Source organism: Antechinus flavipes, chromosome 3, assembly GCF_016432865.1.
Source record: "Antechinus flavipes isolate AdamAnt ecotype Samford, QLD, Australia chromosome 3, AdamAnt_v2, whole genome shotgun sequence".
NCBI lineage: Eukaryota > Metazoa > Chordata > Mammalia > Dasyuromorphia > Dasyuridae > Antechinus > Antechinus flavipes.
In genome coordinates this window covers 100,650,710-100,670,198 of record NC_067400.1, presented here as the reverse complement: position 1 = coordinate 100,670,198, position 19,489 = coordinate 100,650,710, and the positions used below count along the sequence as shown (strand labels likewise).

Genomic DNA, 19,489 nt, shown 5'->3' with positions numbered 1-19,489 from the left:
CTTTCTGAGTTCAAATTTAGCTTTACAACTCTTAACAGCTATATGCTTCTGGGAAGTTACTTAACCCTGTTTGCCTCAATTTCCTCATCTGTAAAATAAGATGAAGAAGGAAATAACAAATCAAACCAGTATTTTTTCCAAGAAAACCCTAAAAGGCATCACAAAGAATCTGACATGATTGAAATGATTGAATAACAAAGTTTAATAAAGGATGAAATGAAATGCTAAAACCAAATTTATATTTCCTACTAACCTCCACTTTATTGACAGACTGGCATACCTGGGCCACTATGGCAGCCTATCATTTCAATACACTATTGTTTTGTGGCTTCAGCCTATTAGCTAACTATATGGGAATGAATGGATTAGTAGCTAATCAAAAAAATGGATGAAAAGAGTGGAAACAATTCAAGCCAAAGTTCTCAACTGCCTACTCAAAATCATTAAGAACCAAGATCTATTGACATCCCTTTTGAAATCCCTACTCTAAGGAATATTGGAACATTAAGGATGCATGATCTTCCTGAAAGAAACCATAAGATTAGAAAAATGATCTCATGCACCATTCTACCATAAGCCAATGTCCCAACTGGGTCCTAGAGGTTCAGAGCACAAATAAGTAGGCCATGAGTTGATTGTCTGGGGAGAAGCCAAAGATGACAATCAGAGACTAGAGCAGGGATTCTCATAAAAGGAAAAACTCATTAACTATCCTCTGCCTCATTTTCTCTCCCCCAATATATCTCTTTTCTGAAATTTCTTACTGTCAAAGTCCTCAGGATCATAATTGATTCCTTCAAACTCATGTCCCACCCATCCAATTTGTTGCCAAATTGTGTTTCTATCTTCACAAAAAGTAATTTATAGTTAGATTTCAGAAGATACATCAACTTGATTTTTATTTTTACTAGCTGTAAATGAAATTCATCATTTTTTTCAATTGTGAAAGTAGACAAAGCACAGCAGTTTTAGCACAATTGTGATTTTGTCACCAACTGAAATCAAAGATATTTTCTTCACATTACGATTATTGCAGATACCTTGAAATATTGTTCAGATTCACCACTACTTTAAAATTCATGTGGTTATCAGACCTGCTACTAAGATTATGTGACCTCAGTAAGTGTTTGTTTGTTTTTTTTTTTTTTTTTTTTTGCAAAAAACTGACTTACAACTCAAAATACCTGGGGAAAAGTTCCCATCATAGACTTATAAAGCTAATTAGAGATTATTTGGCTCCATTTCCAACAACTTATCTTTACACATGATTTTCTACAACTATAATCAAAATGTCAAAAGAAAAAAAATCCTAAAACAATCAAAATTTATCGGATGTTCAACGTGACATAAAGAAACAGGAGAAAGCATTTGGATCTGAAGGGGAAGCTGGAACCAAAGTTCAATATTTCAGAAAATATTGTGGCCTTGAGAAAGTCAGGAGGGTTGGGTACTAGAGTCTGTTCATTAAGAATTTGTGATCATTCAAGCAGAGGGTCACTTATTGCACTTTCAACACTGGTTTTATCTTCAGAAACTGGCTTTCTAAGCTTAGAAGTGTCTTCTCCCTTTTGCCCTACAGTCTCAACTCAGCTCTGCTTCAGCAGCAACAATCAGAGGACACTAAGTCCTTCTTTACTTTTTTTTTTTTTTATCAACTTACAACCCATTTAAAATATAAGTAAGTTAAATTTTTTAAAGAACTTTAACTTTTAAAGAACTATCAATGTGAAAATTGTTACCTAACTAGGATGACAGTACTAAATGTGAGTTGACCTTTGGGAAGGCAAACATGTATGTCACGTTGAACATCCAATAAATTTTGATTGTTTTAGGATTTTTTTTCTTTTGATATTTTGATTATCGTTGTAGAAAATCATGATGTGTAAAGATAAGTTGTTGGAAATGGAGCCAAATAATCTCAATGAAAAAATTTTGTTTGAACAGACACAAAGTGACATGTAGATATATACATACATTCATACCTGCATGTATTATACATACACATCTACATACAACAAGTATTTATCAAATATTTACCATGTCCCAGGCACTGTGCTAAGTGCCGGGGAAAGGCAAAAATGGTTCTTCTGCCTTCAAAGAATTATATTCCTCATGTGTGTGTATATATATATATATATATATCTACAATGTAAATAGAGGATAATCTCAGAGGAAATGCATTAGAAGGGGAAGAGTAGGTGCCAATAACCAAGGATTGACTTCTGCAATAAATGGAATTTGAGTTGAATCTTAATATCAGGAGAGGAAGAAGGGGAGAATCCCAGGCAAGTAAGTGTGCCATTTAATGGGATGCCAGTAACATTATTATCATGTGCCAGGAACAATATAGTGCTAAACATAAATGCTAACTACATGCCTTTATAATTGATCTTGGAGGTAATAAGGAGCAACTGCATTTGAGAGGGGCAGTGAGGTGGGAAAGGATGAGGATGTGACATGGACAGATTTGTGCTTTGTGATAACAACTTTGGCAGCTGAGCAGAAGACACACTACAATAGAGATAATTAAAGCTAGGGGAGCAACAGGTGAGAGGATGAAGGCCTTTATTAGGATAGCGGCTTTGTAAGTTAAGGGGACATATGAGAGATGTTGTAAAGGTAGAAACAAGATTTGACCACAGGTAGGATATGTGAGGTGAGTTTGAATTCAGGAGGAGTTAAGTATGACATTGAAGTTGTGAGCCTGTCTGAACAGGATGGTAATGACTTTGACAATAAGAAAAGTTCTGAAGAGGGATATGTTGGAGGAGGGAAAATGGGGCAAGGAATAGTTAATGAGTTTTGCTTTGAAAATATGCTGAGTTTGAAATTTCTACAGGATAATCATTTGGAAATATTCAAAAGGCAGTCTAGGAATGTATGACTGAAGTACAGGAGAAAGCACAGGCAATCTGAAAATCATCAGATAAAAGTGATAAATAAATCATTTAGAGCTGATGAGATCATTAAATAAAGAATTCAGTTATCAGCTCTATACAGATGATTTCTATATTATCAATGTTCTTCCAGAGCCATAAGAAATATCTATGGGTAGTGGGAGTGACCTGGATGAGAATAAAATAAAGGAGCCAAAGAAACAGAAAGACAGGTATGAAAAACAGGAGAGAAGACTGTCATGAAAACTTAGAAAGAAGAGAATGTCTGGAAAAACAGATCAATAGTGTCAAAGATTAAAGAGAGATGAGAAAAGACAAAAAATGAGAAATAATCATTAAAACTGGCAACTAAGAGCTCAATGATAATTTCAAAAAGTTATCATTCAGTTGAATGATGAAGTCTGAAACGAGACTGCAAAGTTTAGAAGTGAGTAAAAGAAGAAGTAAAAGCACCTATATGTTACATGGGTTTCTCAAAGAGATTAGTTAAAAGGGAAGTAGAAAGGATGATAGCCAATAAGAATGGTAGAAACAAGTGAAGGTTAAGGATGCAGGACATATGGATGTATTCATAGTAAACACAAAGAGACTGAGAATTAGAGACAGGGTGAGGACATCAGTGGAGGTAATCTATTGGAGAAGATGGCAGGGAATGAGAACAAAGGGATATGTAGAGAAGATTGTCTTGACACCTCTTCATATGGGAGAAGAGTTAGAAGGAGATAATTGGAGAAAATGAGTGAAGTGAGATGAGGAAGGAAGAAGAAAAAACTCAGGAAATTACCTCAATTTATTTTTGTGAACAATGGGGCACTAAAAAGTTTTACCATATTGGAAGAGCATCAAGAATGGATAGTCCCAATGACAGGTAATATCTGCTTTCTGGAGATCAACATAGCAAAGTTTAAAAACAGTCATTCACTAGTAGGGTGACCACCCACAATCATGAAAACTATTAAAATATGGTTATATATAATCAGGTTTCTTAAGGTGTGGTTTTGAAATTTTTTATTTTAAGTTATACCTACCTTCCATGTTTAAAGACCCCATTTTAGACTCCAAGAAATCAAATAATGTGCTAGGTGCGGATGGCCTGGAATTTCCTAATTCTTCTTCATCTTCACATCTTCCTCGTCCCCTGCCTTTTCCTTTGCCTATAGAATTTTAAAAAAGATGATTTTTAAATCATGAAAAAAATGTAAAAGTTAAGCAGATTGAATTGTTTTAATGTTTTACCTCCACCATTATCTATAAACAAAACAGCATATCCAGTAGAGTCTTTCTCAGAGAAAAGCATTTTTCCCCCAAAGAAAATCCATCCCCTCTCCCCAGAGGGGGAGAAAGGGAGAGAGAAAATAGTGCTTTTCTCTATTTACATAAAAATCTTATTTCCCCCATCCTTATGTTTCTTTTTAATGGGAAAGTCAACAATGTAGTTAAGAATTTGAGGTTAGGGTAGAACAGATATGTTTAATCTTAAAGTATCATTTAATGAACAGTACCATCTACTCAATTCTAGGTAGTTACAGGAACAACCTCAATATTCTTCATAATGAAGATCACAACAAAAAAAAAGGGAAGAGTGCAATCTAGTGTTCTAAACTAAGCCACAAATTTTACATCTCATCATTCTAAACTAAAATCAAATCATTAGACTACAACTAATCAAAATATGAAAGACAGAAGGTTTTCGAATAAGGACCCTTTCCCTCAGAGTTTTAAAATCTATTCTGTAAACTAAATCAATAAATTCAGGTGGAAAACCTTTCAATAATTTCAATAATAAGTTTTCTAGGTACTGGCCATAAGGAGCTACCTTTACCAAAGTGTTCACAGGCTTTGATCCTCTAGTAGACTTATTCAGATCCAGATCCCTGAAAATGAATCCAGAGCAGATGCCAAAATTCTTCAAAATATCTAGGAACTCCTTCCCTCATTCTTTTGAGAGGTGCCATAATGGAAAATGGATATGGCCAATGAGTGAGAAACTATTACATAAACAACTTGAACAGAACAAATCTGTCATTAGACTCAAGATGGAAGAATGTATCAACATCCAGGTATTTTGCAGTCATGACAGTTTTATCAGCTTTTCCTTTAGAACATCGCTTACCTTATAAATACATATTGAGGGGAAGAATAATGGTAAAAAAAAGTTACTTTCAGAATCTGAAAAGCCTCTATTCTAAACTGAATATGACCTTGGGCTGAGAGATACAATCTTATTATCCCAGGCAATCGATTAAACTACAAGCTATATAAATCAGTTCCAAATCTGCATTGGTGGAGGAAATCACTTCACTGTAAATTCCCTATATCAAAGAAAAGTTTTTGCCATACTCATTCCAGTTCTGATGTTTCCATAACCAATTCAACTGAGTACACACAGACACTGAAATAACTTACCTTATTGAAATTATGTAGTATCCTAATTTTTAAAGAATTAACGATCATTAAGGATAAATAAATATATTAAATGAATGAACATGACCATTTATAATGTCTAACTTGTTAATATAATTTAACCTAAAGGAAAAAAAAGGGAGGAAAGGAGGGAGGGAAGGAGGAGAAAAGAAGGAAGGAAGAGAGAGAAAAAGGGAGGGAAGAAGAAAAGAAGGGACAGAGAGGGGAAAGGAGGAAGAGAAGGGAGTTGAGAGAGAGGGATGGAAGGAGGGAAAGAAAGGGGAGGAAAGAGAGAGAGAGAGGAAGGGAGGGGGAGAGGAAGGAGGAAAAAATCATATTTGTAAAATCGGGGATGGACAGAAATTTGAGGATATAGGGACAAGGTGATCCCTAAAACAATCACATTTAGGCATTCACATAGAATTCTGCATGCTTTCATTTAAGATTATGACTGAATATTATTCTTATATAAAGTCAATACAAGGGAATTTTAAGCAAATTTTAAAGTTCAATACTTTTTACAGACTAATAAGTGGTATCTCTTTGAAAAGTGCATTTAATTTTTAACTTGTTATAATTCAATAATGATATCTCTTTGAGAAGTGCATTTAATTTTTAATTTGTTATAATTCAATATTAGCATGTAGCTGGAAAACATTGAGGAAGAGAAATAAGGAAGTTAAATAGTTTTCTGGCTTTTTCTTGGCTGTTTTTACAGGAGGGTTTCATTATTTCATTTTAAATGTTTTATGATTTTCCAGAATGACTGATATGCTTATATTTAAATACATGTAAAAAGCATTTATAAAGTCAAAGAGGAAAGATTTTTGAATTAAATATAGCATTGGTTACCTGTATCTGTAGAGATGGTTAAGAAGGAATTTCATTCAAACAATTTTATCTATTGTTTATAAAGGAAAAATAGGATACTTGAAGCAACAGAAAGACAACCAAAATTCTTCTGAGGCAAAACTAAAATTTTCTAATTTTATTCAAGAACTTATCTTGTAAATCTTCAAAGTGTTTAAGAAATATCCATCCACAGTAATTTATTAGCTCTAGACAAGGCCTTTACATCCCTTTCCATTTCTAGTATCATTCTAATTAAACTCTCATCATCATCTTTATCTTCCTCTCATTAGAACTTGGCAATCTGCTCCAGGAAGCCAAGTTTTCAGAGGAGAATTTTTACTTAATTTTATATCAATCTAGGTTTCCATACTACTTTCTAACCATCTCCAGACTATGCTATCATCCCATGCATGTCCTTGTAACTCTGACTCTACTTCTAGCTTTTTTTTTTTTTTGTATTGTCTTTCACAATAATAATATCAATTTCTTGAGGAAAGGGAATTGTCTTGCTTAATTATATCTCCAGTGCTTAGCACCATTCCTGGCACACATTGCTTAATAAACTATCTAGCCCTCTATCTTTCTAGTTTTCTAGTTTTCTTTCTATTTTTCTTTCTTTCTTTTCCATCTTTCTATCTAATCACTGAAAAAAATTACAAAAAAGTATATAATCTCTAGATCCAAGAAAGTTATAAAGATAACAATAAATAATTACTTAATAACACAATATTATATAAAAAGTGCTGGGTTGGTTAAAGTCATTTTTAAACACATGAAAAAGATGTTCTAAATCCTTATGGATTAGAGAAAATTAACACAACTCTGAGGAACCACTTCACACCTCTTTGATTGGTGAAGATAACAGAAAATGATTGATAAAAGTTAGAGGAGATGTAAGAAAACTGGGACACTAATACATTGTTGGTGGAGTAGTGAAATGAGCCAACCATTCTGGAGAGCAATTTGGAACTATGCCCAAAGGACTATAAAACTGTGCAAATCCTCAAATCCAGAGGTCTCGCTACTGGATTTATATCCCAAAAACATCATAAAAGAAGAGAAAGTACCCAAAAATGTTGGAATCAATCCTTTTTGTAGTGGCAAGAAAATGGAAATTGAATGGATGCCCATCAACTGGGGAATGGCTGAATAAGTTATGGTATATAAATGTAATGGAATATTATTGTTCTATAAGGAATGATGAGCAGGCTGATTTCAAAAAAGCCTGGAAAGACTTTCATGATTTCATACTGAATGAAGAGCACAAAATCAAGAGAACATTGTACACAGTAACAACATTATATGATGATTAACTATGATGGACTTAGTTTTTCTCAACAATGCAGTGATTCAAGGCAATTCTAATAGACTTGGAATGGAAAATGTCATCTGTATCCAAAAAGTAAATCATAAAGATTCAATATGGATCAAAGCATGTTTTTTTTTTTTTTCCTGCTTTTTTGTTTGTTTTTTCTTTCTTATATTTTTTCCCCTTTTTGGTCTGTTTTTTCTGTACAACATGACAAATATAAAAAAAATGTTTAAAAGAACTGCACATATTTAACCTATGTCAGATTTCTTGCTCTCTTAAAGAACTTAAATTTTAGAAAAGATTTTAAATAACTTGTTGGAATTTGAGATGAAACATGAACAAGTAAAAGGGAAATAAAAAGGCATCTCTGATGCCTTTAGAAATCAGTATATATACTGTTTGAGAGACAGTATACTGGGTAGTATAGAGAACTCTAACTAAAATCAAATAAGAATGGAAACAAAGATATTTTGATTAGTCAATTTTGACTATCATAAGGTAGAGGCTAAAATAGCTGAATGAGTCAAAGAAGATACTAAGGTTTTTAATGTGTCTGACAAGGAAAATCATGATATTACTGACATCAAGGATAGTCTGAGAGAGCGAATTTCTGAAGAAATAAGATTAATTTTGGATACCTCAAGTTCAATATTACAATAGGCTATTTACAGAGAAATTTCTAATCGAAGACCTGGAACCAGGCAAAAGGAAAATGTTATATTTTATATTTATATATATGTAAAAGAGAGTCTTCAATGTGAGTTTTCTAAGATAGAAAAAAGAGGCTGAATCCAATGGAAATCTCATAGACATGATGAAGAAAAGAACAGAAAGAAAAGTCCAAAAAAAAAAAAAAAAAAGAGTAGTCAGAGAAATAAAAAGAGAATTGGTATACAATAGGATCAATTTGGGCAAAGAAAGAACAAGTTTTAAGAATGATGGAAGTTTTGCACAGAAAGCAAGATAAATTAAGACTGAGAAAAGATCTAGGAATATGTTTATCTTGAGTCAATCTATCTCTTAAAGAAAGATAACAATAGAATGTTTAAGTGAAAGAATTTACAAGTGGTTAAGAAGGGAATTAGCCGGCTAGGGAAGAAATAAAGTCAGAGACTACAGATCAATTCTTTTAAGAAGTATTATGCTGTCAAAAGAAAAAAAAAAAAGGACAGTATCTACATTAAGGAATTTTTTTTTCATAAGAAAAAACTGGATATTTTTGAGGGCAGAAGGGAAAAATCTAAGAGAAATATAAACAAGTGTTAAATGTGGAAAGAAATAAAAGTAAGAAAAAGATAATCCATTGTTGGAATCCTTACAAAGTGTTAAGTCATTAGAATTGATAGAGACAATAATTATCTAATTTAGCATGGTTCAGTATGATTGATCTGATCCTACAGGGAGATGTTATGAGCCAGAACTTGAAACAAGGTGATAATACAATGGAACTGATAGAAGCAATGCTTGTGTGCTTGGGTTTGCACCTTTGAGAGTTCACACATTAGCTCACACACATTAGTTCACAAGTTTGGAAGATTCACAAGTGTTCACAAGTATGGGAGATACACAAAGTTAGCTTTGTAACTTTGTAAATTCACACCTCCCATGGGGGGAGTCAACCTTTGAGAGAACATAAAAAGGGCTAAGTCAATGAAGTCAGTTCAGTTCGGAAGACTGCCAAGAGTTGGAATTGAGCTAGAAGCAGAAGCTGCTAGAGGCAAAAGATTAGCAAAAAGAGCTCTCGGAATCAAAGAAAACTCAAGTGAGTTCAGTTAAGGAGATTGACAAGCTAGAGACTGTAGTCGAAGCTGCAAGAGCTCTTGGAACCAAGGAGGGAGAGAGGCCTCTAAGAAAGCTTTCTGGACCCAAGAAAAGAAAGGCTTGGAAGGAGAAAATGAAAGTTTGGATTTTATCAATTGGCTGCATTTGGGGTGATTATTACTCTGAACTGAAACTAAGGCTGCCTCCAGAAAACCTCCCCAAGAAACCTGCTCCCAGAGAAAACCATCTTATATTATATAAAAGAAGAACATCACCACAATCCAGGACTAAAGGAACTTGACCTGTTGGAATTTAATGTCTATGAAAAAGACTATGGTAAAAATCTCAAGAGATCCAGTAGCTTAAGATATGCAAAATAAAGTGAGTCAAGTAGTGGCTCTTCTTCAGATGGCCTATTCACAGAGATGAATAAAGTCAAATGGTAATTTTCAATATAAACTTTTATTGTTACAAAGAAGATAATGACAAATAAAAAGGACTAAAAGGAGAACACATGATTGGTATATTGTCTTAAGACAGGCAGAATAATACAGTGGAAAGAATATTGGTCAAATACCCAGGATTCAATTCTAAACTTACCTATCTGAATACAGATAAGTCACTTAATCTTTTGGCCTATTTTTCACTGAAAATCATGATGTGGGAAATTGGAGTACTTGGCCTCTAAGGTCCATTCTAGCTCTAAATCTTTTTGATCCTATAATTATGACTTCCTCCCTGCTTTTTTGTTCCAGGACAGAGTTTCAGAACAAGTGAAATCATCTATTGTTATTGGGTTTTACTCTTTTTCTTGTTCTTACCTTGCTAATTCAACATATCTCTCTTCTCTTGTTCCTTATATACTAGTGAGCACAAAATGCATTTGCCATCAGTTACCGTCAGAGCTAGAAGATGCTAGGGAGTATCAGATCCAATTCCATCATTTTACAAATGAACAATGGGGCAAAAAAAGTGAAGGCACAGAGCCAATGCTTCTGAAACCCAAAATCCAAATCTAGTATACCTGGCCAATGACCCATATAACCTCTTTAGATGACAGAAGTCTGGGGTCAAAAAGGGCTTTCCTACCAAGTTAACACAAAAATTTGGTAGTGCTGCATTTAAATCATTAGGCAGAACTAGTCAATAATGACTTTATTCATTTCACATATTACTGATCCCAGAAGCCATTTGTGGCAGTTCTACAAGTCTGAGGAATAGTCTAATAGGAGGATTATATGATTCAGTTTAATAGATAAGATCAAATGTACTGATAAGGAGGAAGATGACACATCCTCTGAAACAGAAAGAAAAATAAATTTCTAACTCCTTAAATATGGTATATTCTAAAAAAAAAAAAAAAAAAAGACAAATAACATCTCCTGAAAAACAAACAACATAATCTGATGAAATGATTTATAAAAATAATACCTCTCATTGGTGGACCCAAAACAGGTTTCTGCTTATTGCTGTTGAGAAGGACATTTAATGCTGCTTCTAAGTTATTTCCATTATCCATAAGGGCCTGTCTGGAAGCTTCTTTACTGAAGCCCATTTCTGTTATGTGCTTCAGAGCCTTTTCATCAACCTAGAATGAAAAAAATACAAAGAAATAATAGTAAATTAGAATTCCAATTTCATAAAAAAACATGGCATGACTTTAACAGTGATATCTAATGAAAATTTCAATTTCAGGCTGAAAAAATATTCACAGAAAGTAATTTATAAAATATTTATTGTAATACTCTTATAGAATAATAAGCAAAAACAAACAAAAGAGATAGAGGTTTTGTCTTGGCTTTCTAAACATTTGTTTCAACAAAAAAGTCCATTAAAAAAAAAAGTTGGCATGTCTAATTTGAAAATACTATAGACAAGTAGAACATTATTTAATGAACAACGTAAGTCTAAACAGGAAACAATCCAATAGATAACATTCCACCAAAAAACAGAAATGCATTAATCATAGCAATATGGAAACAACTCAACAAATTTTATTATTCCTTTGTTCTGTATTCTTTTGTCCTTCATTACATTTACTTGCAATGTGTATTAAGGTTCACACTGCATATTCTCTTTCTATAGTCATAACAAAATTTCTGTACCAAAGCAAAAACAATTTATAAAGGCAGCTCCAGATGATGATTACATAGAAATGTCTCTAAATATAATCAGTACAAATCACTATCAATTCACAGCATGGAGCAAAGGTGAGGTCAGAAAGAACATAAATAGTATAATGGGACTAGAAGCTTTTGGTTGGCTGTTAGATGGGAAAGTAAGGATAGAAGCAAGAGCTAGCTTGACCCAAGTACTCAAACTAAGGAGTTTCAAGGAATAAAGCTCTTAAAGCTTTTGTCCCCATGCAGATTAGAAATTTCACTCAAATATCAACACATCCAACAACTGACAAATTCTAGTTGTAAAAATCCAGTAATAGATGCTACAATACCCTTACTTCATGAAGCAGGTACCACAGGGATCAAGGACCAACAACAGTCAGATTTTTTCACAGCAGGAATTTATTTTCATCTATTCACTATGCTAACATAGCCTGATTTCTTCTACTTAACAAGTACTAGTCAGATTTCAAGTCAGGAAAATGAGTCTTTCTGGAACTCTATCCACTGCCCTATCTTATGCCCAAAACTTTCTCTTTTTTTTCATCATCTAAAAAAAATCTTAAAGAGTTCCACAATCTGACTTCTCTTAGGCCTAATGATTATGGATCGTGGGAACATAAGTTAATGCTGCTTTGTAAGATTGTTGTAGTTCACTTGTGATTTAAAAGTCACTAGAATCTCAAGTTCCATGGGTGTTTTATTAATATTAATTGATATTAATAGCTTTAAGCAGACACTTCTCTTAAATAATCACTGAAGTACAGAACTTCAAAAGAATATGTGGATCAGTGAAATAAAATAGATAGTAACTATATTGTAAATTTATTCTAGAATGCATAACTATTACAAAAATATGATAAATTCTATATTTGATAAATGTAAAAGCTACAATATTTTATTCAGTCTAATAGTTAAAATATCAAAAATAACATGTCACCATAAATACTATGTGAAATACATAAAATTTTAAGGGTGTTTTTTTTTTTTAAAACACATGCCATAGTATCCAAATTATTTTAAAGTGTTATCATTTGTGATATTAATACTACTAGAAGTCCTAGCAAGTCCTAGAAAACAGAAGGTAATAATGTGAAATATACTTAGAAAATAATTTTTAAGTATAAAATTATCAACATTCTTCACATTTTAAAGCAAGTTGAGTACTCTAGTAATTTCCTATACAATGTTAATTATAATATAAAATATGTCCAAAACTGAATTTATAACCTTATTCCCAAAAGATTCACCTCCTCTGACTTGATTTTCTATCGGCAACTCCTCCATTTATCTAGTCTCCATGTTTTAAGACCTGATGTTTTATATGACTCTTTTCTTTCCTTCACTGTTCACGTATATTTAGTACTAAGTCCTATCAATTATACCTCTACAATATCCTTCACATCTCTCCCATGCCATAGTCACTATTTTAGCATAGACATTCATCATCGCTTATCTGATCACTCATCATCCTAATATATCTTTCTACTTCTGATTTCTTGACTCTAAAATATTTTTCTTTAAGATTCATCTTCCTTATGCATAGACACAATCATGTTATTTCCACATTAAAAATTCCTCAATTTCACCTTATTGCACACTGGGTAAAAGTCAAACTTCTCTGGCTAGAACTGAAAGGCCCTCCATGATTAGGTAATAATATTCTAACCCTCTAGTCTTACTTCATATTATTCCCCTCCACACAATCTATGGAGCATAGGTTGCCACTTCCTTCAATAAATCTTCTTTACCTTGTCAATCATCACTGAGATTTCCCCTCTCTAATTACAAAACACTGTTTTTAATGTAATTAATACATTTAGCTAATATTTTGAAATACTATTTTAAGAGAATATCACCATTTTGATGGCAGGGTCTTTATCATATCTAGCACTGTTCTCTAGCACATAAAATAATGCTTAATATTCATTGGATTGATATGAATTCCTACAATAACACATTTATAGTTTATGTATGTGAACATTAAAAAAAAAAAGCCTTAAATTGTTTTGAAAAAGAAAAAGGAATGATTTCCCATTTATTTAAAACACCTACATTTCCACTAATTTTTTTTTTAATTAGGTGGTTTTTTGTTTAGTTTTATTTTGTTTTTTTTAACTAATGGCATAGGATGGTAGACTTGCTACTTAAATGGTTAGTGGCAAACCTTGTGTTTACAGGTAAAGATAATTGGAGGTTTTATATATATATAAATATATAAATTTTAGGACTTAGGTCCTAAACATAGTATATAAACTGGGGAAATAGGTTGAAATAATTTAAATTTAAGAACTCTTAAATTTAAATTATTTCAACCTATTTCCCCAGTTTATATACTATGTTTAGGACCTAAGTGGGAAGAATTACCTTATCAAAAGAGAAATATATAGAAGGCTCTGTTCTTAATCACTGCAACATTACTTACTTTTTCATAAGTTAGGAAAATAATTTATTAAAAATATCAGAATTCTAAGTAAGTTTTCTAAGTCAAACTGTGACATTCTTTGTTCAATTAAATATTCCTAAAGAATGTCTTTAAAGAGAGAGATAAAGCTAAAATAGAGTATGAAATCACTGAGTCAAGCTTTTCAAATTCCCCTCCAAATAATACCTTAAGTTGATTTCTGGGCTGCAGAACCTACAAAAGTTCTAGTGAACAATTTTCCTGCCCAAGATAACATGAAGGTCAGCAGGAAAGATCTCTTTCACCAGGGTAGTGGTGGGCCCAACAAGCACAGTGCAAACAGCATCATGACTTAAGAGTGGCTACACTGACCACAGAAGCAGCTTCTAGAGCTCTCAACCTGTAGTCCATGGTGGAGTCATGTAATATTCTTCTCTAAAACGTAATGTTCTCTGGGAGCAGGTTTCTTGGGGACTTCTGGAGGCAGCCTTCATTTCAGTTCATTAATCACAAGTGCAGTCAGGTATTAAAGTCCAAATCCTTTATTGTCTCCTTCAAAGTCTTATCTCCTTCACTTGGGGCTAGGCTAGTTTTCTGGAGGCCTTCTGGATCTTGTTTTCAGTGTTCTCCACAGGACAGCCTGCCACCACTTCTCTGTCTTCCTTAGTTCTGCCCAACTGCCTTCTCTGACTTCTGAATCTCCTGGATTCCCAAGGGTTTGTGCTTGAGCCTTCAGCCAACACAAAGGTGGAAGATGGAATGAATCTGTCTCAGCCTCCGAGAGCTTCTAGTGAGCTTGTCCTTTCTGACCCTGACAGCTCCTCCTTATAATGTTCCATACTGAGTATACACCAATCATTATATCACTAGAAAACCATTATATGTTGTAGGATTAAATCAATGCTACACTAGATTTAATCACTGTCTCCTCAATTCCACTTACTTAACCCCTTGTTTCAAGTACTGACCCATAACAGAATCTAATAAATATTTAGAAGGAGATTGCAGAGACCCAAGTGCTGGCATTATATTCAGGACTCATTCCAGATCCCAAGGCCAAAAGAAGTGATGGCATTTTCAGCTGGCTGAAGAGAAAAAGTTTGGATTGTGAATCCAGGAAAAAAGAGATGTACTAGTGGTCACCCACAGAGGAATAGGGATCCTAGTCTCAAGTCTAGAAGAAATATAAACATTACCAATTGCAACAGCAAAAGAAAGGGAACATAGTCCAGTCACAGGATCAGGAGTGCCACTGCTGATGGTTACAGAGGAACAAAGATCTTTCCTTGGTAAAGATTGGAGCACAGTCCAGAAGAGCAGTGATCACAATTATCTTTAGATAATATCACCTTAGAAGAACTGAAAACCTACAGATCCCCAAGACAAGCTTAGAAAACAGCAGCAAGAAGGCCTGAAACTTAGGACAGTGCTCCCTCTACTATCGAGTAGTCTAGTTGTAAAAAATAGGGTTTTAAAAAGATGAATAACAAAAAATAAACTAATCATAAAAACATTATTATGAAGACAGGAAATATCAAAACACAAATCCAGAATACAACAGTACCAAAGCAGTTACATGCAAAGCTTGAAAGAAAAGGGATTGGTCACAGGTCCCAAAAGAATTCTCTAAACTCAAAAATATTCTTTTCCCAGTTGCATGTCAAAAAATTTTTAAACTTTTTTTTAATGTTTTGAGTTCAAAATTCTTTATCTCCTGAGAAGGTAACAATCAGATATAAGTTATACATGTACAATAATATAAAATATTTCAAATGGTATTTCTAAATCTAACTAAAACAGAGGAAAAATAGGTGATGAAAGTGATGAAAGAAAATTATGAAAAGATAATCAACAGCATGGTAAAAGAAGCACAAAAAAATACTGAAGAAAATGACACCTTTAAAATGTAATTGGTCAAATGATAAAAGAGGAGCAAAAATCCACTCGAGGGAAGAACTTAAAAAACAAAAATGTCCAAATGAAAAAGAGGTAGAAAAATTTATTGATGAAGTTTTGAACAGTTTAAATATCCACCAGGCAACTAACTCAAAATGTCTCATAGATACTTAGAAATGGGGCACTGGAGGTCAGGAAAGAGATTTGGACAGGATAAGGAGATGTGAGATTTGAATTCATATAGCTACCATGATTGCCAAGAGAAATCGTATAACAGAGAAAAGAGAAGCGACCCCAAGATAGTTTTGCAGAACATTCATGCTAAGTGAGTGTAATCTGGATAAAAATACAGGAATAGACAGACTGGTATGAGAAGAACCAGAAGAGATTAGTATCATGAAAATCTAGAGAAAAAAAGAGTAACAAGGAGAATAGGGCAATTGATACTGTCAGAGTCTAAAGGGAGATCAAGAAAGATGAGAATCTACCCAAAAAACATTCTTCTTTTTTTTTTAAACATTTTTTAATTGAATATAAACCAAAAATGTTAATATTTTACTTAAAATTTCTGAGTTTCAAATTTTCTCCATCTCCTACACCATCCTTAACAAGGCAAGCAGTTTGATAAACCTTATACATTTGCATTCATATAAAATATTTCCATATTGGCCATGTTGCAAAAGAAAATACAGACAAAAAGACCCTAAAATTTGAATACAGATTGAAACATTTACTTTCTATCTGACACCATCAATTCTCCCTCTGGAATTGGATAGTGTTTTTCACCATAAGTCCTTTGGAATTGTTTTGGATCAATATACTGTTTAAAATAGCTAAGTTGTTCATGATATTACACAACATTGTTGTTTCCTTGTACAATGTTGTATACTGTGTCACAATATTCACTTATTTCTCCTTGTTTTACTTTGTATTAATTCATTTAAGTCTTTGTAAGTTTTGTTGAAAACATTCTGAATGTATGAAAACATATCACAATAATTCTATCACAATCATATATAACATAGAGATCCAAATTGCCTTCTAGAAAGGTTAGGTCAGTTCACAACTCTACCAGCAGTGCATTAATGTCCATGTTTTTCTATATCTCCTCCAACAGTTGTCATTTTCTTTTTCTGCCTATTATCCAATCTGATAGGTGTGAGGTAGTAACTCAGAGTTGTTTTAATTTTCAATTAGTTTCACAATTATATTACTGAGACAAAAGAAATGCTACTTAATTAATCTTATATAATATAATCTTATATAATAAATTCATCTAATAAATTATTTTTAAAAGAAATTAAATTTCTACTAGTGAAATTTTGAGTAATTTTTTAATAAAACATTTCTGGAGATATAACTGCATAAGAACATTATCTGAATAATGTTATTAAGAATTAACTATAGGTTTGTGCAATAAGAAAAAAATCATTTTTAAAAATTATATGAAATTTATTTTTTAATGCCCTTATATACATCAAGCAAAGACATTCAAACTTTTTTTGTTTTTTCTGCCTTACCAGCTCTCGATAGACACCTTCATATTTTCCTTCGGGTTTTGTTATCTTTTCTTTCTGGAAAACTTCCCTGTTTCGATTCCCTCCAGTACTCATGTTGAGATTACTTCTAGCGTTACCACCACCTCCTCCAAATGTCTTGGTCTTTAGAGAAGAAGCAGAGGTAAGGGGAAGAAGAAGAAATGAGATTTAATTGAACATTTTATGAAAATAGCTATAAAGATTAAGTAATAAAAAAATTAATAAATCTGGAATAGCTAAATTTCTATGGTTCTAGAAAAGCAAAATGTTACTTTTTATTTCTAAAAAGTAGTTAACTGGGAAAAATTCCTTCTCAAGTCCAGATTAGGCAATTTTTTTTTTAAATGGTTCATAATTTTAGTTTTTATATGCTATTCTCAGGCCAATCATTAAAAGAACTATAAAGAAGAAAAATTTAAAAGGCCATTAATTAAGCAGGTTCGGTGCTTCAAGAAAAAAATTTTTTTTTAACATTTTAATGTTTACAAATAATGTCCAATTTTAAATTTTACAATATATATTAATTGAATTTCAATAGCTGAACAAATTTATATACATATGCATTCTTCAGATTTCACTGGTATTCTGAAGAAATATGTTCCAATTTTAAACATGCATGCCTTCAATTATTTCTTTGGTTATATAATCAAACACATTAAGATATTATGAAATATAAGAAATATTAGTTTAGAAATGAATGATTAATAGACATTTTCATTACACTATATTTTAAAAGCTATACTGTCTATATCTGTAATGAGTTTACAATTGCAAGTGAATATATACATTTTAAAAATATTACTCTGAAATTTTAAATTCCTTTTTCTCCCTCAATAAAAAAAAAAATATTCAATAGATAACTCTAGGAGCAAAAAATAACAGAGATAATTATTTTCAATCAGATGGAGCACAGAAAGAAAATTTAAAGATAATGTTAAAGCATAAATAATGGTCATAAAAGACACATGAGAAGATGATGTGGAAATAGGTGAATATCAGTCTATGTAAATTTTTTAAAACCCACAATTTAAAATTTTATTTCAGATCAAAATAAACTTGTAACCACTAAAATCAAAAGTCCACAGTTTATTTTTACACAATTGTTAGCTTATGGAATTTAAACAAAATTACTAAATCCACCATAAAAGTTTGCTAATTAAAACCCATGAGATAGTAATTTAAGTGCATTAAGACTAAAGGATTAATTTTACTTAGGAAAAATAATTTGACTATTCATGACAGGAAAAACCTGTTTTTTTTTTTTTTTTTTTTTGGCAGATTAACCATATGCTTAAGTGGAAGCAAGATCCATGGGACCTTGTGAGGATTGAAGAATTTTTTTTGAATTACTAAGATACTACCATGGATATATTTTCATAACTAAAGACAGAAAATTAAGCAACATAAGGGTAAGTTATGAGCTTCCCAGATCAAAATCCTATTACCAGAAGCCTTCTAACTCCATCTCTAAGAGACAAATCTGAAAGCAAGCATCCCAAGTACTTAGACAATGAAATATATAGGAGAATTTCCTTCCATACCTCAGAATGATACTTTGAATGAAAAATGAAAAAATCTTGGGCAAAAGCAAAGATTACTACTCTAAACAGGCCTTCTTGTCTCTACCTCTTTAAATCCTTAATGTCTTTCAAAAATCACAACAGTTATTTCCTAGAGTAAACTTATCTTCACCTCTTTTTCACCTTTAGGACCAGAATGTGTGTGTGTGTGTGTGTTGGAGGGAAGGAGGAGGACTGGGCAGAATAGGAGGAGTGAGGAGGAGAAAAAATAAGCACTGAAGTTTGAGCAAGTGTGACTAAGCTTTTCCATCTCTCTTTCAAAAAGTTAGCTACTAGAAGGAATAGGTCAGGATGAAGAAAGAACTTTCAGGTATATGTATTGCCCCAGTCAAATTGAGACTGTTAAAGACTTAGTTAAAAAGGGCATCCAAGGCCAACACCAGGCGTCCCAATCCACATCTTTCCATTGGACCCAGACAGCTCTGGAGGAGAAAGTAAGTCTGGTTTCTGCATCACCCTCCTCACTTAAATCCAACTCATTTGCATGTAATGGCATCATCTCCCTGATGTCATGGTTCTCTTTGAGAATGAAAGACAGACAACTTTGGTTTTTTCTTGTTATTTATAGTTTTTATGTTAATAGGGATAATAACATATTCCCCTAGAACCGAAGCTAGTAATAAAAATAAAATCTAATTGTGAGCATCCTGTCTGTCTGAAATAGTTCAGTTTAACTGGTAGATTCTGAGATTTGTACATGGTCAGATGGATAGGGGATGATAATGA

At 32.7% G+C, this 19,489-nt stretch overlaps 1 protein-coding gene across 1 annotated transcript in view; it reads right to left on the bottom strand.

Moving 5' to 3' along the window:
• The window catches only part of TDRD3 (tudor domain containing 3), a 169,413-nt gene that overhangs the window by 67,299 nt on the left and 82,625 nt on the right, over positions 1 to 19,489 (bottom strand). The window contains exons 8-10 of the mRNA XM_051983892.1: positions 17,166 to 17,306; positions 10,657 to 10,813; positions 3,926 to 4,051 (exon numbers count right to left, since the gene is read on the bottom strand). Of these exons, the coding sequence (XP_051839852.1) occupies positions 3,926 to 4,051; positions 10,657 to 10,813; positions 17,166 to 17,306 (424 nt within the window). The remainder of the gene's footprint in view (positions 1 to 3,925; positions 4,052 to 10,656; positions 10,814 to 17,165; positions 17,307 to 19,489) is intronic.